Raw genomic sequence first — 23,367 nt, 5'->3', positions numbered from 1 at the left:
TAAAAAAAGCTTCCCATATAAAAAATATTGACACAAAAACATGACCTCTTTTCCTACCGGTAAAACGGGGTCAAGCAAATATTGCGCGTGTGCACCTGTTCGATAATTTTTCTTTATATATTTTTTTCTTTTTTCCTACTTTTCCCTTTTTTTCTTTTTTTTCTTTTCGGTCGTTCCTTTTCTCTTTCTTCCTTTTTGTCTGCCACGGGCGTGTAGTGGTTATAGCGTTCGGCTGCTGACTCGAAGGTCGTGTGTTCGATCCCGGCCTTGGTGGCCAAACTTCAATCAAAGAAAAATGAAGGAGTTCAATGTACTGTGCATTGTCAGGGCACGTTAAAGAACACCAAATGACCCAAAACGCCGAACCCCTTTTCTACGGCAACTCTCATAATCGTATGTTGGTTTTGGAACGCCAAACCCTGGAGTTTCTTGTTATTACTAGTAACAATTTTCTATCTATCTATCTATCTATCTATCGATCTATCTATCTATCTATCTATCTATCTATCTATCTATCTATCTATCTATCTATCTATCTATCTATCTATCTATCTATCTATCTATCTATCTATCTATCTATCTATCTATCTATCTATCTATCTATCTATCTATCTATCTATCTATCTATCTATCTATCTATCTATCTATCTATCTATCTATCTATCTATCTAACTAATTGCCCGAGGATGAACGGGGTAATTGGGTTTTCACTGAAGCGTACAGCAACATAGCGTTTGTCAGGCTGCTTGTTAAAACTATGGTCATGCGTCAAACATCAAAATGCAACAATGACAGGAAAAAATGATGCATGAAAACATGAATCGGCTTGTGAACTTGTCAAGACATCCGATTGCCAAATCAGACTGCTTCGCGGAAAAATGTACAACCGAGAGAGTATTGGTTATTAGAAAACTGCTCCTACAAATACGCATGACACCGGCACACCCTTCCATAGACTGTTTTTGTTCACGCCCATACCAGCACACTGACCAGTGCCAGGCACGGCATTTCGGGAACTACGCCATTTCTCCATCGTACTTGAATGGGACAGTGCGCCGTCTTCAGAGCAAACCAACGGGACAACGGAAGTCACTTTTGCGATGACGCCACCAGCAGGACGCCACTATCAAAAGGTGTGCCCAACGCACGTATATAAATTTGGCATTGCCAATCTTTGTGCAGTTTTAAATGCGAAACATTTCTTAGTGAACTTCAGCGACTTTGAGCGAATCTATCTGTCTATCTATGTATCAAAAAAACTTGGTATGGTATGACATGACTGCATGACGAGCATATTTGACTAGTCATAATATGAAAATCATTACATGTATGTCATTAATGCCATGATTTACATTTCATGGTCTTGCTGCTCTCGCGGCGGTTTCGTTCATATGACATGTTGCGAAACTAGTATGGTATGACATAATTTCATGGCAGACACAAGCGACAGACCCTAACATGAAAATCAAGATACGCGTGTCATGTACGAAATGACTACATGCCACGCTCATGGTGCACTCGCGGCCATTTCGCAAGCGTAACATATACAAACTTTGGCTTTACGGTATGTGAATGACGAAGGTATGTGACTGGTGCAAACATAATAATCATATGATGCGTGTCATGTAACAACATGACTACATGCCACGCTCATGATGTGCTGGCGGCCGTTTCGCTAGCTTCAGTTATTTCAAATATGGTATACGGGACGTGAATAAATGACGAAGGTATCAGACTGGTGCAAACATGATAAACATGTGCTGCATGTCATGTAATAACATCACTGCATGCTGCGCTATCGGCCGTTTCGCTAGCTTCACATGTACGAAATTCGGTATTACGTGACGCGGACGCACAACATAGGTAGATGACACATCCAAACATGATGATGATGACATGTGTGTCATGTAAAAACATGACCACATGCGACACTCATGATACGCTCGCGGTCGTTTTGGTAGCTTCACATATGCCAAATTTGGTGTTACGTGACGTCAGTGTATGACGAAGGCCTGTGACTCGTGCAGACATGATAACCGTGAGATGCGTGTCATGTGAGAACATTACCACATGTCACAGTCAAGGCGCCAATGCACTTCGACGTGACACGGCATGCGTGCGCGCCGGCGTTCGTTTCGTCGCATCACGCCAGTGAGGCCACGCCAGGCTCCGGTCCTGCCAGATACTTGCAGGCGCGCGCAGCGCTGCGTTGCTTTGACGAATGCGTGTTTTAGAGCGTCCAGCATCCCACCGTCACGAAAAGAGGAAGATGCAGTGCCGTCTGGATAACGCATCGGTGCGAAATGCAGGATGTCGCATTTCGTGCCGGTTGCCATCGGGCAGCGCCGATGGATGGTGGTCGCGCCGATCGCGCCTGGCGTATTCCATAGAGTTCTCGCGTTTTAAGTGTTAATACACTTTATAAGCGACCACAAATCATCCACCGCCGTCGGCGGCGTCCGCAGTCTTCTCTCTATATTTAAAAAAAAGAGGAGTTGGCGGGCCGCAGCGCGACGCTCTACCGAATAAGCCACGGACGCGACGCTGATATCGGTGTCGCTCCTCCGCTCTCCTCGCTCGCTGCAGCTGCGCGCACCCCTCTCTCTCGCGCGCCCGCCTTCTCTCTCAGTCTCCCGTTGAGAGCGAGTCGTGCGATGGATGTCCCGGAGGCAACGCTACCATCTGGATATAAGGCGCGTTACTGACACCGATATATATATATATATATATATATATATATAGAGAGAGAGAGAGAGAGAGAGAGAGAAGACTGCGGACGCCGCCGACGGCGGTGGATGGTTTGGGGTCGCTTATAAAGTGTATTCACACTTATTATATATATATATATATATATATATATATATATATATATATATATATATATATATATATATACTGTTTTTTTTTTCTAACGTATAGCGTAGCTGTGCCCAGCGAGCGTTCGCGTCAGCGTAACGTTGGAGTATAATGGGCCCTTCATGATGCACTCGCGGCCGGTTAGCTAGCTCCACAAATTCGGTGTTATTGACGAATAACGAAGGTATATGACTGATGCAAACATGATAATCATGACACGCGTGTCATGCAAGAACATGAAAACATACCACGTTCAATTTGCGCTCGTGGCCATTTCGCTAGCTTCACATATACTAAATTTGGCATCTCGTGACGTGAATATATGACGAAAGTAAAAGACACATTCAAACATCATAATTATGATATGGAAGTCATGTACGACATAATTTACCTCCACCTCGTAACGTTGTGGTGATTTTAAAGTGACATATCAACATTTCTCATTACTGCTTCACATATCATCGATTCATACTGTACGTGGGATCTGCCAAAATTTTTTCAATAAAATAGTCACACAATCCGGTTGAAATGAATAGTATCTGTAAGATTAAGGCACTTCCAACACATATGGATGCATTATTGAGGTGAAAAATGCTGCTTCTAAGTATTAGAGCTCGCACAATTTGTATTGCAGAACAGAGATCCAGATTGTCTGCTTGCTTACTGCATTTGTCGGAACAAGCATGAGAAAGCACATCACAATTCATTTGATTCATATACACCCCTGTCTAGTCAACACACTAACCTATAGTCAAGCGACGAACGAAACCAGAAGTCCCTGAATGATAACGTTTTGAGCGGGTAGGTTCCACGACCACCGCTTACCTGCATAAGCCAAGAAAGAACGAAGGCGCGTTGTTAAAAATTACAATGCTCAATGACATACTGCTATACTTTTTTATACGTTTTGCAATTAATTTATTTACTATTTATGATCACGGCCACAACTACAACTAGCAATCTCGGAGGCTCTAAATCTCAGCTTCTCATAAGTTACTTCAGAGAGCGCCAACAGGTGATGACAAAATAGTACAGTGTGCTCCGGCAGCACTTGCCGTTATCGCATAAAGAGCCATGCTTTCGACCCCTGATGGCGCTTCGCTTTTACAGTACGGGAAGCAACAGGCTGACATAACAGACATACGGATGCGTGGGAATTGCGTGCCGTATATATATATATATATATATATATATATATATATATATATATATATATATATATATATATATAAATTGCTAAGCCGCGATCGTGGCTAAAGCTGAGAATAATCAAGCCAACTATCTCTGTCACTCATACAACACATTTGATGACATCACTCAATGTGCATCAATTTTCTCTTAGTTGCAACCAGAAATCAACTATTCTTTCTGGCTAATTCTATTGTAACACAACTTCACTGCTTGATTACGGCACACCACCTTCGAACGTGCTCAGTTTAAGCGTGCATGATGAAATTCTTCCACGACGTAGCAATAACCACTGAACTACGGCCAGCACTATGAGCGTGCTGACTGAAGAGGCTATTCTAAGTCAGGGCGAGAATGCCTCTTTTTAAACATGTGCAGACACGCAAGATAACATTTAGGCAGGCGGGCTTCGAGGCCTGGAAGCTTTTGGTTGCACGCTACGCAACGAGACACGCAACAGAACGAGTTCTCCGGCACGAAACGCTTACCCCCGAGTGGTAGCTCCTCTCCCGAGAAACATGCCTCCTAAAGTAGAACCAAAGCCTATTATAATCGCAGCCATTCACTTACTAGACCTCATTCCTTCCTATAGACTTCGAATACTTAATACAGCTTATGCCATGCATGACTGCTGGGAAGCGTGCTTCCTTTCGCTAGCTATTCATTGACAGTTTTTTTTTGTAGTAGATGAACACAGCGGTTCATTGTAAGCGCAGTGCAATAAATGACGTGAAGCGAAGATTGTAGGTTTGCATGAGTGTTACGCATTAAAAGCTGAACGGCTAATATGCGATGCTGCTTTCCGTACTGTCACAGAAATAAACGTAAGCGCAATAGCATGCTGGGACCTTTTCTGAATTATGTGCCGTGTGGGCTCCATTCTTGCTTTTCGAGTTGTGGTGGATGACAATGCTTCGTGCAGTCCCCGCGGTGTCGAGAAAAACATCGAGCGTGCTCATCACCGCTGTCGTCGAAACAACGCGTAAGAGCTATCACTAGCAGTACGATTTGCCCGTTTTGATGATTGGTCACTGTCGAAACAGACAACCTTAGAACGCCAAACTTCTGAAAATCACTCTTTATAGATTCTTGAAACACGAATTCGAACTTTTGCTTCAAATAAGTTAGAAAGGCTTTACTACTTTTTTTGAGTAGTTGTGGAGCAGTAGTGGCTTTCGTCTTCCCGGTATGGTAGGATAATAAACGAAACGTAATTTCCGTTAGTTCTCTTGCATTTCTCTTTTATATCTATTTGTCTTCCTTTTGTTGATAGCCTGCCCATTATGTATGGATGCTAACTTTTAAAATTCAGGTACCTATTTTGAGAACTAGATGAAAAGAAATGTTTTAATCAGTGTTCCTCTTAACATTTGTGAAAAGTTACTGTGATCAGGATAAAATGGCACTCAAGAGCGGTATCTTCATTAATTCTATTAGCATGATGTGTTGGCCAGTTAGAAGTGTTACGTGATATTTCAACAACATGCGTGTTATTGCATTTGATTGTGACGGCAAAAGAAGTTCAATCTTAACGAAGAACAGATGAATAATCAGAAACACTGTGGAGTTCTATCAGATCTCAGATCCGCTTGAGATAAACACGCAGAACCTCAATTCACTTTTTAAACGTGCATCAACTGAAGTTTGTGCGGACGTATACGTGTTATTTGAAGTGAACACTATTTAGATGAAAGTTTTATTTGACAAAAAGCTTCAAGTAGCCCTTGAGCATACTATTGATTCACTCGAAGTGAAGACCACGTGCATATCCTACGACAGTTCTGTCAAAACGTACGGAGACCATAAGAATTAGCCACGACACACCTGATGAAAAATTTTTCACATCCCTACAATCTATACAGACAAGTGTGTAAGCTCCTTCACAAGAAAAAAATGTATGCGCGATAGCCACTTTATTAAGCATCTTCGTAAACATGCAAGACTTCATAACTAAATTGTGTGTGATTGAATTTGGTTGAACTACTCTTCCAAAGAAACGAAGAACCTGCACAGCAATGAGCAGGAGGTGGAGATTGTGTTACAGCGCTTCAGAGCAACTGCTAGTTCAGAGAAGTGCACTACAGTTAACCCATCTTACCCAGGAGCTTTACGACCACATGCACAGTGCCAGGGATTCTTCTCTCCTAAATAGTCAAGTTTATCACTGCCACCGCACTCTCAGAGAGAGATGGGCATCGAAGAGCACGGCGCCTTCTTTAGGATGCGCGCACGGTTCTTTGAAATCTGTTAGGAGCACTAGTTTAATTTTGAGCACGCGCCGCTGCACTATCTCGCAGCGCTAACGCGTTGTTTGGCGACCCTCTCCCCTCTCTGACACAGTGCGAGGCTTGTTCGTCCGAGACAGGCCGAGCCAAGGGCCGCCACGGAGAGGACCTGCTCGCGCGAAGCCTCAGCGTGGGTGGCGGGCTGGCTGGCCAGCTGGGAGGAAGAGATAAATGGGGTGTAATTTGTCCCGCTGACCTGCACGGACAGGAAGCACCGAGAAGGGTGGAAGGGAAAAAGAGGGGATGAGAGCCTATCACAAATCTCGTACCGACACTCAAGGCAGCACTCCTCCCCCCCCCCCCATTTTATTCCGTCGTTCGCGCAATATTCTCTCCATCCCTTGCAAGCCCAGCCACCTTCCACTCTTTGCGCCCATTCAACCCTCTTCCTGTTCTTCCATCCTAGGTCTGCATCTTTTCCGCTCGCCTTTTCTACTATGAGGCGCAGCCTGTCTCCGGAGAAAAGCGACGAGTGTGGAAGCAGGGGGAAGGCTCGCAATGTGCGCTAGTCTGCTATTCACTGCGCTGCCTCGTTACCGCCGACGACGTTCGATTCCTTTTGTCCGTGCTTTTATGAAAATCGCCTCCCGGAACGTAGATTTTTTTCTTTCTCGGATCGGCTTAGAAAACATGCTTTTTCCCATGTTTCGTATACTTTTGGACACTAATAAGAGGTTTGCTAACATGATTTAGGTCTATAAATAGTGCGTTCTTTCCATTCTCAACTTTGCTACATGAGCGAATTTGTTTCCCCAGAACGGGCATGTTTTACGTTGCAAGCAACAACCTTGAGTTTCCCTCGAGAGTCCTTGTGTTGTTCTGCGTTTCTTTGCTTTTGTTCTTGCTTCTCAATAAAGCAAGTAGCTGCGCTGTTGTGTGAGAAAGTAACAGAAGATTTATGGGAAAGAGCCAGAAAAAAAAGGATACCACGGAATGGAGAACAGTTGCGGACAAGTTATGGTTATTTCGCTGCGACAGTTGGCGAGAAAGGTGGAAATATGAACTGTTATATACAGCTATTTGTCGATATATATGATATCTTGATCCCTAGAAAAAAAAAGAAAGCACTTTGGCATTGCAGGCTGCAAATACACAATACGTTACACCTAACACTGAAAAAGACAAATTCAGCATGCTTTTGTTTATCCCTATTGCCTTGGGAAATCATCATCATCAACAACAAAAACATCATCATCAACCTGACTACGCCCACTGCAGCGCAAAGGCCTCTCCCATGATCCGCCCATCAACCCGGTCTTGTGCTTTCTGCTGTCCCGTTACACCTGCGAACTTTTTTATTCTCATCGGCCCACCTATTCTGTCTCCCCTTCGTGCGTTTGCCTTCTCTGAAAATTCAGTAAATTACCATTCATGACCAACGGTTATCCTACCTACGTGCAACGTGCGCGGCCTAAGTCCACTTCTTCTTGATTTCAACGATGACATCTTTTACCCTGGTTTGTTCCCTGACCAACTCTGTTTTATTCTTTTCTGTAATGGTTACACCTATCATTATGCTTTTCATCGCTGGCTGCGTCGTCTTCAACATAAGCTGAACCCTCGATGTGAGCCTCCAGGTCTTTGCTCCCAAGGCAAGTACCGGCAAGATGCAGCGGCTATATACCTTCTTCTTGAGGGTTAGTGGCAGATTGCCATTCATGATTTGAGAAAATTCTCGAATGTGATCCACCGCATCCTTATTCGTTTAATTGTCTTACTCTCATTGTTCGGGTCCGCGGTTGCTATCTTTCCTAAGTAGAAATATTCCTTTACAACTTCCAGCGTTTCTCCACTTATCACAAAGTTTTGTGCACTTTAATTTTCATGCCAACTATCCTGCTTTCCGTGTATAGATCAGTAATTATGAGCTGCAGTTTGTACCCTGAGTTACTCACCAGTACAATGTCATGAGCGAATTGAAGGTTACTAAGATACTCTCCACTAACTCGTATTCCGAAGAATTCCCAATCTGGGGCCTGAAAACCTCCTGTAAACACGTGGTAAATAGCATTGGAGAGATCGTGTCTCCCTGCCTTCTATGTTAGTATTATGTTGCTTTTTAAGGAGAACTATGGTGGCTCTGGATCCGCTGTAAATTTCTCCTACTACGTTTATGTATAGGGTTCGCAACCCCCCTTATTCAGTAGAGCCGGCATCACTGTGGATGTCTTAACTGAGTTAAACGCTTTCTCGTAATTTAAGAAAGCTTTGTATATGAGTATGTTGTATTCCGTGAATATATCTCTCACCTGATTGATAGCCGAGTAGCCTGTACGAAATCCTACTTGGTCCTTTTGTTGAGGGAATCCTAATATTGCCTTTATTCTGTTAGTTAATATTTTTGTAAATAGTTTGTAGAGAACGGACAGTAAGCTGATCGGCTTGTAATTTTTCAAGTCCTTGGCGTGTCCTTCCTTCTGGATTAGATCATCTTGCGTTCTTCTCAGGTTCTGGTACCCTTCTCGTCAAGAGACAGTTTGTATGTAAGGTGTCCAGCTTTTCTAACACAATTTCACCACCATCTTTCAGCAGGTCCGTTGTTACCTTATCCTCACCAGCGGCTTTGCCTCTTTGCATTCCTTTTCGAGCTTTTCTTACTTAAACTGCCGTTACTAGAAGGATCTCTAATCCCTCTTGGTTTTTTACGACATCATCCTGGTTGTTTCGGCTTCTGTACAGCTCTCTATAGAACTCCTCCGCCACCTGAACTATCCCATTCATATTGGTGATAACATAGCCGTTCATGGCCTTGGGAAGTCACCATCTCTTAGCAGGGCGGAAAGGACACACCGCGGTTTCACATATTTTCCAATTGAAGGCTAAGTCACAGAAGACCCCTCATAATTGCCAAACCAATCTGCAATTATGCCTGAAATATTGCTCAAAATATAAGCTTGCAGTACACGCAAGCTTAAAGAAAAGGAGTCACCTTACGCGAATACGCACTTGGGGTAGAATATAGTTCAATACTTTTTATTGTTTCTGCAATTATGGTAATAACTCAGCTTTAATCATTATAAATAAGAAAACTGGTTGACACTTTCTGTAAATAAATGTGATAACTAGAGCAGCCTCAATATACACAAAAAAGTATTAAAAAGAAATGAACCATGTTCTCCGTCAAATATGACCTTGCTGTAAGTTTTGTTGCTGTGCTCACACAAGCGTTAAAACTGAACCTTGCTTTGTGTTCGCCTCGTTCGGTGCCTTCGATTCCCGTTTAGAAACGCTCTGTGCGCAGTCAAGTCACTTGCTGTGTTTTCGCAGAGTCAGGGGTTGTCCTCGACTGATAAAAAGCGGCCCGACAGTTGGCTCGACACAGATCATTAATCACGCCCGCACTACTAGCTTCAAGGATCCTTTTTCAGTTCGAAAGCACAAAACAATGCCTTTTTCTTTTTATTTTATGTGGTACGTTTGCTACCTTCGACCTAGCTGTGGCACGGGCCCTTTGTTTCCGCATCCCGAACTTCACTTCGATCCTTTTTCACTCCAATTTGCTTTAAAACACCAATGTAGGTTAAGCGACTTGCAGGTGTTTTGTTGCGTCTTTCCTAATTTGGTCATTATAGATTTTGTTTATCCCCATAGAGGAGTAAACGCCTTTTTAAAGTTAATTATGTTGCTACGATCAAGGCCTATTTCACCATACATCTTTGTGTTGCTTTTCCTGAGTGTGGGAACGAGTGACTGGAGCTAGGTGTTCTTTATGGCTTCTTTTGGTGGCCGTAAATGCAATGGAAACGCTCTCTTCTCCTCTGCATCTTCATGTTAGTTCTTTAGTTGACAGCGTTTATTGTAGCCTGCTTAGAAGAAAGCCCAACGAGATATATCGCACGAGAATGGTGGCACCGTTGGTGTTAGCTCTAAAGTTTTCATTTTACGGCATCCAATGCCCATTTTACGGCGACGTTCCCTGGAGAGGAGGACTGAGTTGCCTCGAACAATGGAAGACACACAGCCTACCACCCGAGTGATGTCATATTTTGCTTATATATTGCCCGCAGATTTTTCTTGCTTCAAGCGTGATGCCATTTTACACTTCAGTTCTTTCTTTCATGTGGCTGTCGCAGTTCATGCGACTGAAGTTTAACACTGCTCTTTCATTGAGAAGAAACGACGCATGCAGTTCTTGAAAATTTTTTTCGACTTTCTAGCGACCGAAGAGACGAACCGTGTTCCGTAAACTACCATGCGAGTTTGACCAAGGGAGATATAGGCTAAAGTTTTTAACAGAAGGCGATGTCTGCTGAACTCGATATCTACTATTGCACTTCGTCTGTGTAGTTCCTGTACCTCGTGCTCTTATCTTGGCAGCTATGCCTTTTTTTCTACAAAATTTTCCAACTAGCCCCCACGCAAGCTCTTCTGAATGTTGAAGATTGATATAGATGTTTAAGGTCCCAAAATCACCATACGAGTGTGAAAGACTCCATAGTGGAGGGCTCCGCAAATTTAGACCACTTGGGGCTCTTATGTGCCCCCAAATCTAAGCACACGTGTCTACAGCATTTTTACGCCTATTGAAAATGCAGCCGCCGCAGCCAGGATTCGATATCACCACCTGCGGGTTAGCCGCCGAGCACCTTAGCCACTAGACCATCGTGGTGGATCCTCTACTGAATGTAATTTCCACAAAATTGACTTAACATTGCACATGTCATGGCGTCCTATTCTTTCTAAACAATTCCGAATCCTGAACATACAGCCAGATACACACGTTCGACAATGTTCGCTCAAGAACGAGGCATAACAAATGCTCCGTTAATAAATAAATCGGCTATGGCTGTTCCTTAAGAGTACGCAAATGTTCCTTCAATTAGACTGAATGGAGAGTCAATGACCATCTCGTTTCAGCATTTTATCCTTGTTCGAACACTATGACTATTTTAACCATGTTTTTTACTCTGTTTCACAGAAATACAACTTGAACACGCTATCTTTTTGTTCGCAATTAGCCTCCGTACTCTGGGATCATGGTACCGCTTCTCACAGCTGCACGCGAAACAAGTACATTGAACTATTGGAGATTTATTGAACCATGCCACCAGGATGAATGTTACAGTACGTACACATCGTTTATATGACAAAGTCATGCTATAAAATATACACAGCAAGACGAAACGAGCAAAAGTATTGCTTCATCTCACTATCCTATAACTTTTCGGAACTTTCATCACCCTACTGCACTCTCGCGATACCGTCCTCGCGGGAATAATTTTCGCGCGCAAATGACATCAGGGAGGTTTTTTTTCGGAAATTTATTAGAATACTTGGGAATTGGGCGTACGTTGTAGGTCTGTTTAAACTTTCGCTGACGTATGTCGTTTGATATTAGTGTTTTCAAGCCGCAAGCATAGCGATATATTGCGTTGGTTGCGCTTAAGCTAAAGAAGGTAGATTTGGATGATAACAACCATGAAAACGTAAAGGACTGCCTTTGTACAAAATACATTGCTCGAAAGCATCAAAGTCATTTTTACATCAGGTTCAGTAAGGTAGCTTAAGCACATAGAAACCATACCTTGTGATATTAGTTCGGTTGAGCTTCGATCCTTCGAGCACACCGAGCCAAATATATCGTTCTACCTTTTTTTGCTATAATTTCAATGTTCCTAGCATAACTCGCAGTTTGGAAATAATTGCGTATCATTGAATGCCCTAACGTATTAGTCTCATTGTTCATATTGCAATGACATCGCTTCGCAAGTTGGATCTCAGTCAGCTCCCTCTTTTCGCATACTTGTATGAGTGGACAGGTAATCACGTTTAAATGAAAATATCAGGTGGTGTGCCTTATCGTCTTTTTGAAGGCAACACGTTTGTGCTCTTTTTGGACAGGTAGCTATTCTGGTTTTTAGTGAGAACAAAATGCACCGCAGCTTCAAAAAAAAAAGACTGAGTTAGAGTTTGTGATTTAGAACAAGGTTTTAACATGCAAGGTAACACACAAAAAGCATATTTTAAGGCAATGGACATGGTGAAACACATCCATACAGTAGCACTAAGAATATATGCTGCATTACAACGTCTTCATTCGATTTATGGAGCATCAATATTCGTAAAACTAGCAGAATACTAGCCTGTTCAACGTTTAAAATGTAATATATGCATCGGCATCACTGTGCACTGTAATTGATTCCATGCCGTTATAAATGGGTACTCTCAAGCAGTATCTCTTTTTTACAAAGCTTTCGTTGTACACTTGCAAGCAGATGCGGTGCTTCACGAAATTTTAATTCTATTTGTGCTTAATCCAATAACAGTTAAGTTATGTAGTGCATTTGTCACCTTTCGTATAGCACCTATGGTGACAAAGATTGTTTAATGTGTTTCGAGTTATTTCTTTGCACTTGCTAAGGATCCTCATCAAAAGCAAGCTTGCAATTCAATGATTTTCTATTTCAGTCCTAAAATAAAGCTTTAAAGTTTGAACCATGCGTGCTGTCACAACGGTATTCCAACGCAGTAACAGTATCATTAAGTTTGGTAAAGTCTACTTTTTCTTAAACCTATTTGCTCTACAGGAAGAGCACACTTTGCAGGTACGTCATCACTTCAGTTGTGGGAAAGCAGTGCAAGCAGACGGAAGGAAGGAAGGAAGCAACAAAAAGAAGAAGGCAGGGAGGTTAACCAGAAAGACATCCCGTTGGTTACCCTACACGGGGGGATTAGAGAAGGGGTCAAGAAAACTTAGAAACAGGGAAGAGAGGGAAAAGAAAAAAAAAGAAAAAGCAAAGTAGCTAATTAACCCAAGCTTCGACCTCACCTCTGTGACTCTAAAAGTAATTTAAAGAAGCTGATACGTTGCAGATAATAGCAATATAGAAATAATATTCGCTTATTGGCCCTGTGTGTGCCCCCTAAAGTCCTCTTCTCTCGAGACTTAATCATTCAGATAACTACAACGCACAACGGGCATTATTGTAGGGGACTTGCCATACGATAGTAGTGTGGCATCAAACTTGCCTAACGTGCAGCCAAAGCACGCTCATTAGACGCAATAGTAGGTTTTTTTGAAAGCAACGCAACTGAAATAAAACTTGCAAATTTATCCCAAGCTTTCACTTGACTTCCTCGACTATAATTGTACTGTAACAAGCAGTTTTGATCCTAAAAGTAACCTTTATGTCTCCTAAGGGCCTCTTCTTCGTCAACATGCGCGTTCTACAGGCAAAGCACGCTTTACAGGCTCTTTAGTATGTGCAGGTACGTTCAGATACAAAAATAGCGTAAAAAAAAGGAAAACATCAATCTTTAGCTACTTTTTTAGCTTGAAATACACTGGCCTAAATTGAGCAGTCTCACGTGGCTTACCGCAAGCCATGCTGTGCATGCGCGAGGAACAGCGACGTCACTCGGCGCACCGCTAGCACGCCGGAGCCGCCACCACCGCAGTCTGCTCATTCCGGAGGAGTGACGTCATAGCCACGGCAGGCGCAAGGGCGCCGGCGTGTGCCCAGCTGCGTGTTTCTATTGCGAAGTAGCCGGCCTGTGCCAGACCTCCTTGACAGCGCCTTCTTTTTCGCGCTCATGCGCAGAGGTATCAGTGGAGAGTTGGCCAGTGTGGTATAGCCATGCAGAAGGATAGTGAAATAGCGGCCCAGTGGTGCAGAAAAGCGGAGAACCTTAACTCACAGGATCACGAACTTGTTTCTCGACATCAGTGGTTGAGCATAGGAGGAACAAACAGACGAAGGCTAAGCGTGCGGTAGAGGCACCGGAGCAAATACAGGAACGCCGAGCAAAGGAGCGTCGCCAGAAGGTAGCTCACGCTGTGTATAAACTGGCATAGCCGACCTATACCACTAAGTACGCTTTTTGGAACCATGTGGCGTAAAATAAACAGTATTCTATACTGTTATATAACGTATTTTTATCGTGCTGTCAAGATGTTTATAAAAGTTGACCATATATGGCTGCTTAGGCTATTATTACAGACATCAAAATGGATGACTGATGGTAATTTTGACCGTATGGTAAGTGTCAGCTGAAATTGGCGCTTTCCAGTATTTCTCCTCCATAAAAATATTTGGTATCTTATGTATAGGAACGGTAACTGCAGAGCTCATCTTCGATCCCGCTGTCGCCGTAAAGTCTTTCGGGTCATAAGCTGGGCTTCTCAACCCAGGAGCGCAGGGGTGACAATGAATATTTATAAAGCGCTTGTTATTTTTGCACTGCAGGCAAGCTTTTTCAGTTGCCGCAAATGTCCCCAAAAAGAAACTTTATCTTTTTCTCACGTGAACTAACCTATGTCCCGTAAGATGGACCTGAATACACTGCATGGTGCCCATGTTTTTGCTTTCGCCTCCAACAAAGAGAGAGAGAGAGAGAGAATGAAAGAGACAAATGACAGAATGACAGAAAGAGTAATTGGAAGAGAAACCTAATGTTTACTACCAACGACTCCTGTACTCCTGTGGGTGGCATCAACACAGAAACCTCCATCGTTTCGTTGCCATAGAATATGGAATGCAGCCATTAGCGAAGCCATCTCATATGCCAGATAGAAACGAGGAAAAAGCGTGGGAGTGGCTGCTTAACGAGGAACAGCAGCGGCTATGCACCCACCTGTCAACGTGGCTCATTTCTCATCCGCGCCTGTCAGTCCTTCTCTGGGCGTGACTAATTCATACGAATAGACGAGTGCGGCTCGGCTTATCTCACTTGTTAGCCAGGACGTTGCCCTACACTTCAGTTGTGATATTCTGGGCTAAACAGTCATCAGGCTTTTGCTAATCTCTAAGCGCTTTGAAAACCTACCTTAGAAATAAGCAAAATCACTTCCCGCGTATTCTCTTGGAAAGAGCCATAATTGTTGAGTTTAAAGTCATTTAATAGTAGTTTGCAGTTAACCGAGGTGACTACGAAACGTCTGCGACAGAGAAAGCATTGCTCAAAAGCGAAAGCATTGCAAGATATTGGTGGGGCGGTAACGAGTATCTGCATGGTCTAAATCATTTATCATTCTCCGGCCAAAGCTTTCTTAAAGATTGTATAGTAGTGTTATTATCTTCTCCCGATATAGATATAGAAATCATTATCTTCTCCCGATATAGAAATAAACCGACGCTCTTTAACCCTAAATTTTGTGGTATGTTTTTCTTAATATTGCGCTGCTCTGACGTGCTCTATAAAATGAAATTTAAGTTCCTATTGTGCCACTAGGAGTCTATCTGAATATCAAAAGAAAAGTTAACCTAACAATACCCTGATGTCGTATACCCGTCATGCCAGTTATCTTGGCATGACATCAGCAGTGGTGTTGATATGTTAGCAGTTTTTCTTCTTATGCACCGAAGAACGCGCACCTCATGAAGTCGTTTTAATTATGCTAATTGAATACCTTCAATATGAGTGGCTTCTATATAAAATTTCTATAAAGTGTCCCTGTAATAGAGTTCAGTTCGCAGGTTTTGGCGACAATTCTCATCTCGAGATATCCTGAACACCCACAGCATTATTTTCTCTTCTGTGTAGACTGAAACACATACTTACGCCTGACAAAGTCCCACCAACTTCTCCTAGTTCTCCTTTTAGCAGCACAGCGTGGCCATCCCTCATTTTGTGTTTCCTTCTCCCTCTTTCTGCCCGCAGAGCTCGCACGACCTGTGTTCCTTGTGGAGCCTCCAAACCGGGTGGTGTTCAGCAATGCTACGGGAGCCCAGATTCCCTGCTCAGTGTCCGGTTCCCCTAAACCCCTGGTCACGTGGCACACGCACCAAGGTCATGCCGTGGACTCTCAGAGTGGCGTCGTATCTAAAGGAAGTGCCTCTTCCGGAAAGGGTGGTGCGGGAGACGTCCCGGTCGCCTCGGCTACTCCGAACGGATTACGCCGCGTGCTGCAGGACGGCACGCTCATGTTCCGGGCGTTCGGAGAGAGCGAGTACGCAGCCGACGTTCACCACGCCACGTATCGCTGCTCGGCCACAAACAGCATCGGCACCATCGTCAGCAGAGATGTCAAAGTTCGAGCAGGTAAACCTTGATTTGGATCTCTAGCACATGAGCGCCTAAACACCTGTATGTAAAGATTGTATTGCACATCTGTTCATAGGTTGTTATTGAACAACTGTTAAGACCTAACGCAATAGGTAGGCCGTTTCCCTACACTGTTGAACAACACACGTGGCCGTCACGATTACGCTCCGTATCAAGTTGAATTAGTCAGCAATGCCCCATGCTCGTCAAATACTTTATGTGTGAGAGATTGCGCGCACACGCCTCTAATGACCTCCCACTGCCCTTCTCCAAGGTTTTAGGCAACCAAACCGGGTTTTACCTTGTCACCCAAATTGTAGACAGTGAAATTGTTCTGTGTCCTTTGATTCTTTGCATAGACTTAGAAATTTTCCCCCGACCAAGCGATGATGACATGAAATGACGTCACAATGTAACGACATGTTATGTGATGTCAAAATGACGTAAGTGACGGCATCTCAACACATTATATCGCTAAGATCATGATGCCACTGGCTGATAATCACTTTTATTGTTTCATGAAGCATCAATTTTTTTCACCTAATAGAGCAATCGGCACATCGTGTAGTCCCAACGTCCGCCTACTCCTGCTAAATGGTGGTGCGGTCATGAATTATCTGCTTTTAGAGCTCAGCTCTTAAACACGCGCTTTTGGTTACAGCGTTGTCCCTCGTGGTGCCCATCGCCGTAACCGAGTGAATGAGCGCGGTAAAAAAAAATCTCGTGAGCAGCGCACGTGAAACCATGCAACGTCCCTCTTTTAAGGAACTTGAATAGAGAACAGCATTGACCATCAAAAAATAACAGCAACAAAAATATTTAAAGCATTGTCGGCAACTACAGTTTGTGCCACCGAACAAAAAAAAAATAAAATCGAAAACCTTGCATACAATAGAAAAAAAATCTGATTTGATAAACAGCAGTATAGTAGATAATAAAAATAAGACAGTAAAATAAAGGGTGATCTGTATTTTACGTGCTGACATGTTTCTTCAGTTCTATGTCTTGAAGGATCGCCTACTTGAACACGTGTACAACTGCACTACCATTTAGCATCACAGAGCATCGTAATCAACAGTAAAGCTTTTTTTCTTAATCACCAATGATTATCGTATTGTCAGGCCTCTCTTTTCTGCGCTGAAGTTTGTGGTAAGTCCAGAGCTTATACAAGAAAAAACGCGCCACTACAACATTTGAGCAAACAAAAAAGACAGAAAAACAACTGATGGTAACTGTGAAGACGAAAATTATGCGATGATCTTTAATCACACTCGTCACAACGCGTCATCATCTCAGTTGAGCAAACTTCCTTCTACGCCATCTACGCGTCTTTGCAACAATATGCAACGACATTAAGGCCTTTTGCATCAGTTAACGGCCACACTTATCCCGAGCACTGATGCTGCAAACGACTTTGTCGCATCGATGAGGCAATGTTGTAATCAAGTCCTACGAGAGGAGGGGTATTCCTAGGAGAAAGCAAGGGAGAGATTCAAAGGTATGTCTAGTGCTTACCCTCTTTTTCGGTAAATGGAAATTATGATAAAAAATTGGGAGGCGCGAACAGATAATCAGCAACCTCGTTCTCGTTATCCCTTCCAAGATGCCATATCGCGCGCGACGGCCACCTTCGAACTTAGTACGACGCTGTGCATTGCTTTGTCTAACGCTGTTTGCGCGATGTTCGAGCATGCCTGCAAGCACGCCGGAAGATGTCCTTCCTGGCTCCGCAGTAGCAAACTGACTACGAGACGAACAATGGTGGTGACAATGAAGCGAGGGGGAGAGAGAGGTATCTACATAATGACACCAGTCCCGCTAATCACCCGAGTTCCGCAGTGCGCAGCTCACACGAGCGCGGCACTTCGGCAGAAAGAAATATCGGTGACCGGTCGGCTCTTGTCATTAAGAAAGCATTAAACAGCAGCCGGTCATTAGGAGCCGGTCGATTAAACTGGAACAACCGGGTAGGGGAATCTCTCATGGCCGATTAGTGGGCTCCGAGCCGGTGTGCGATACTGCCTTCGACTCTGCAGTAGCAAGGAAATATTTATGAAGCGAGCGTAGGAAGCACTGCGCACGTACGCTTTTAAGCCGCTAGCTTCGTCAATGCTCGGTTTTAATTCTTTTACCGGATGTACTCGAAACACGCCAACATTTTGTGGCACTGGTCTCGATCAATAATATAAATAAAGAAAACAAAGTGAAGAAGAGATCAGCACCGTCTTTTGCTGAGTCTCTGCTTCACCTGAAAATAGAATGTGATTGTTTATTTAATGTTCTTCTTGTTAAGCACGTACGGCGATCGCTCGCGTGATGTCGCCGGTGTGTCGCCGACAACGTAGGTCCTGATTAAGTACGTGACACCTGCTGTTAATTGTTGCCGCTCTTACTTCGTGCGCCGCCGACGATGACGACGACTTGCCGTAATTTATTCCCTGGTTGCTCGAGTAAGCGTTGCTGTCCAGCCGGGCTTGCTATTTGCTTACGGAATGCTCGAGACGTGGTCTGTTTTTCATAACGACCCGGTTGTGTTGCAAGTGAAGTTGAGATACGATAATGCGGGCAGAAAAACGGTTCACTTGCTGCAGATGACTTTACCGTGGTGATCATAAGTTGTTTCCGCAAAAAGAACACGCGGGCGATAACTTGCATACCAGAGATTTGAATAGCAATGCTAGCGCAAGGTAGCGGTACAAAAGAAGGACGCGGATACACACACACCGCTACGTAGCACTGTATGTGTGTCTGCGTGTTCTTCTTGTGTCCCGTTACCATGCGCTACCATTGTTATTCAAATATACCGTACCAACGAGCAAACTTATTTCATTTTTTTCATTTATTTCGCGCTTAAAGGCCCGAAGGCATTACATAAGGGGGGACAAGTAACAAGATGTCCTGGTCGCCTCGGCTACTCCGAACGGATTACGCCGCGTGCTGCAGGACGGCACGCTTATGTTACGACATGCAGTTTCAGTGCTAGATCAACTGAAGACAAAACCGCCGAAAAAGTAGGATTAAGTAGGAAAAAAAGAAAAATTAGAACACAGGTAGTAGGATAAAGGAGCTCGAAACACAATCAGGTCGCCCCTGCCAGCAAGTGTGCACCCAAGTACACACAGGGTGATAGTTTATTCGAGGTTTACGAGTGGTAATTGTTGAAAAAAAATTACTCGAATCTTCTGCGTAAGAACTCGAATGGTGTAAGTTGTTGATTTGCTGGCTTCAATTAGAAAGGACTACTTACCAAGTTCAAGGAGATGCTCGCATTAGAATGGGCGTTCTTGAGTGCAATGCATTATTCTCCTAGCGAACAATCAGACCTGCCAAGAAGACATGCCAACAGTGCTGGGAACACTCCGAAATATTTGTTTACACTCTTAGCATCGCATTTTTGTTTTGTCTGTGAGACAGCTTCATAAGGAAAACATTTCTAGTCGGTAAGTTTGATACTTGTGACGCACTGTCTTAACGCAAAAAAAGAAGAGAAAAAAGTCACAGCTTTGCCACAAAGGCATAGCAATGAATGTGATAGCCACAAATTTGAATGTAACGCGAAGAATGGCAAGCAGATCGAAACATGCCCCGCGTAGCTCACGCACGAATGACGCACGAAAAGTACTCACAGGTAGACAGTAACGCGAATAAGTGTTTTAGTTGTTACTTTGCTGTGTCTCAAAAGCACACCCTGATCGCAAAAAGAGATTGCGCAGCGAGTGCAGTGAAGTTTTTGCATCCCGTAACTGCAATAAAACACTTTCGGTGAAAGCCCAAGGCGTACAATTCTTCGCGCTTTGAGATACGTACGAGCGCGCGCCAGCGCATCCTGGCAATATGCAATGTGTTTGAAGCACGCACTAGGAGCATCATGTCGCTATTGCATTGACTCCTAAAGGCGAAGCTTTCGGATCTCATAATTTTAAACAGCTTGCCGTTTCAGCAGTGATTAAGGTGCTCCTTCGTGGCTCAGTGGCTAACACCATGCACTCTCAAGCAGGAGGTGGGACGTTTGATTCCACGCGCCAGAGTCTTTGTCTGAATTTTTTTTCTTTCACTTTAATATATACAGATACGTATGCATATACGGTTAAAGACGGTGCTCGCGGACGCCGGTGGAAAAGCCAGCCGGGAGTGCCCATATATTTGCTATCGCAGTAAAACACGTAGCACTCAACACGAACGCGCTACTACGCGAGAATTTTGAGCGTCTTTAATCGTGTTAAGACAGCGTGTTGCAAGCGTCAAGTATGTACAAAAAATTTGCCCCTACTGAGATGCTTAATCCGCAAGATTGCGGATGTAAGAATTCTAAGCATAGAGAAATTCGTAATGCCGGAACGACATGCAGTTTCAGTGCTAGATCAACTGAAGACAAAACCGCCGAAAAAGTAGGATTAAGTAGGAAAAAAGGAAAAATTAGAACACAGGTAGTAGGATAAAGGAGCTCGAAACACAATCAGGTCGCCCCTGCCAGCAAGTGTGCACCCGAGTACGCACAGGGCGACAGCCCATGGCAAAACCTAATAAGAGCGTGGCTGCAGCTGATGATTACAGGCTTTCGCTGTCGACTTTCCCTCGCAGAGCCCGTTACGCTGTCACAGAGGCCGGGAGACATTTGCTGAGAAACGAGGCCGGCCACGAAGTTATCAGTATGAACCCAAAGAGTGTTAGATTGTTCGCGGTGAGGCCAGCAGCGAATGTGAGGGAAGAAGCTAAGCGAGCGCAAGGAGCAAAAACCACAGAAAAGTGGCAAGAGCTGTCAAGATTTAGGGTGCTTTAGACATGATTACGTCCCTAACGGGCCGTAGACAGCGCAAACACAACGGGACCACGAGTGAACAACTCGGACCATCTTATCGAGCAGCTGACGTAAACCGGCAACCGCGTCCATTTTGTCGCCAGGCGTGTAAGTCGCGAACACAAAAGACAGTTCCAAAACAAGGCGCCAAAAAAGTAACACGTAACGCAAAGACACCCACGTAAAAGAGAAATCGAAAAGTTTAGCGGATGAAACGTAGATGGGCGACAACAGTCGCGAACAAAGCGACTCGGATTACCAGGTACGTCGCCCCCGTGGCGGCACGCTGCACAAAGGAACAGTGGCACCCGCTCTGACACTGTGTCTGCGTCACTGACCAGCGTGCGTCGGGTGAACGTGGCGAAACGCGGGCGTCCGATTTCTTTCTCCTCGTTCTGTCAAGCGACGGCGCACTAACGCTTTGGTACTAGCAAAATGCTGGAACCTTCCAACACCGATGCCACCTTAGACAGCGCGCCTACCCTTCCCTCTACCAGTCTCTCTCTCTCTTTTTTCCTCTTCCCGAGAATAGATGCTAGATCGAGCAAAGCCGGGGAGAAAGACGACGACAGCATCAGCAGTGCAGCAGCACCGAGGCGCACCTTTTTGCGCTACGCTGCGATGGTCACTCACTCGCCAGAAAGACGGTGTTGGAGTAGGGGGGTGAGAAAGGGGAAAGGGCAAAGAATGTAGCATTGAGAAGGAGGAGAGCGGATGCTCCCTTCCTTCCTCCTGATGGATGCTGACAGCAGAGGTGCCACCGCCGCTGGCAACACCGTTAGGAAGACCAGGCGCGGGCGCGGACCGCCTCGGGGGAATTGTGCAAGGCGCTACAGTTTGGAGAAAGGGAAGCAGGGAGCAAGACGCCAGCGAGAAACAAAAAGGATCACGCTGCTCGGATGGAACCGGATAAGGGACGCAAAATAGTGAAAAGTGAAAAAGGAAGGCAGACTATGCAGAAAAATACAAAAGAAGCTAAAGGAAGCACACAGACATCTGTTTGGTTCCTTGCTCTCCAGCTTTCTTTTCTAACTCTTAGTTTTAACCTGCATTTTCTATATTGAGCTTAGTTTGCGTTTACACAAAGAAAATCCCAAGGAAGCAAACTCTAATGAAACCTCCTTTGTTCTCGCGTACTCGCTACGCCGTTTTCATTAACAAAGGGAAAATAAGAGAGAGAAAGAAATGTTGATGAGATTTCTGACTTTTTTTGGGAGGGAGGGTGGAGTTACCTCTTGCCTTTATATTTCACGTTCTCTTCTTGTAAATCACTCTTTTTCATTAATTTCCTCGCAGGGAATCTAGAACATTGAGAGTTGGGTTGCTCGGCCCGTCGGCTCCGGAAATGTGTTTCGTGCTTTTCGCGAGCTCGGTTGAGTGGCTTCTCCCTAATTCCCTTCATCTTCTTTTTTCTTCTAACCTTTAGTACTGCCCTTACTTTTTCCTCTTACTGCTCTACGAAAGTTCGCTCCTTAAAGTCGGGACGAAGGAGATGAGTCTAAAATTTAATAACGCGTTTTGATCGCTCCACCGGCTACGATGGAAAAAAAGAAAATAACTTCCGCGATAAGGAATAAATTAAACATGAGTGGAAAACAGACGTAACCTTTTCAGCGGTCGTAACTAGCATTGCTTAACCAACATGAACGCTGGCAGAAACGCAGCCATCGGAGCAGTGGTCGGGTAACTACAGAACGATGGCTTCCACACAAGTATATAATTATACATGCACAAGTCAGAACTACACTTCTATGGAAGCTGCAATGGGCAGAACCATTGTGAAGATCGCGCTAAATAAGGGGGCTAATGCGACAATTTAGTCTGTCCTGGTCTTAGTGACAAGTGGAACTATAAAAATAAAGTGTTGATTACCCGCGTTAATAACTGGTGGTGCTGTATTAAACCATCACAATGAAACATGCCATGGGCAGCCGAGCGTTTCGTTCATCCAATACTAACATCTTAATTCCTTTCAACTCTTATTCTAATGCAGTTAGTTAAAGGCTCGCGGGGACACTTGTGCGTAGGGAAACAGTCTCTAAAACATTCACAAAGTAAAACATAAAAGTATTTTAAAAAGTAATCAGACCAGCGTGGCTCTCGGGCTGAAATTCGTTCGCGGGTGTCCTCCATAAAATTGTATCGGTTTTCATTTTCCCCGTGAGGTTATTGCCAGTTTTATCACTCGCTAAGACACCTTTTGATAGAAGCCGATTCATCTACGATGCCTCGAGACTCACTGTCGGAGACACACTA

General features: G+C 44.1%; 1 protein-coding gene across 1 annotated transcript in view; it reads left to right on the top strand.

The window, feature by feature from the left end:
* LOC142774977 (cell adhesion molecule Dscam1-like) overlaps positions 1-23,367 on the top strand; it is a 480,705-nt gene that overhangs the window by 165,792 nt on the left and 291,546 nt on the right. The window contains exon 2 of the mRNA XM_075876146.1: positions 15,930-16,310. Coding sequence (XP_075732261.1) covers positions 15,930-16,310 — 381 coding nt within the window. The remainder of the gene's footprint in view (positions 1-15,929; positions 16,311-23,367) is intronic.

Source organism: Rhipicephalus microplus, chromosome 2, assembly GCF_043290135.1.
Source record: "Rhipicephalus microplus isolate Deutch F79 chromosome 2, USDA_Rmic, whole genome shotgun sequence".
Classification (NCBI taxonomy): domain Eukaryota; kingdom Metazoa; phylum Arthropoda; class Arachnida; order Ixodida; family Ixodidae; genus Rhipicephalus; species Rhipicephalus microplus.
Note: the sequence above shows the minus strand (reverse complement) of the source record. Positions and strands in the feature narration are given on the sequence as shown.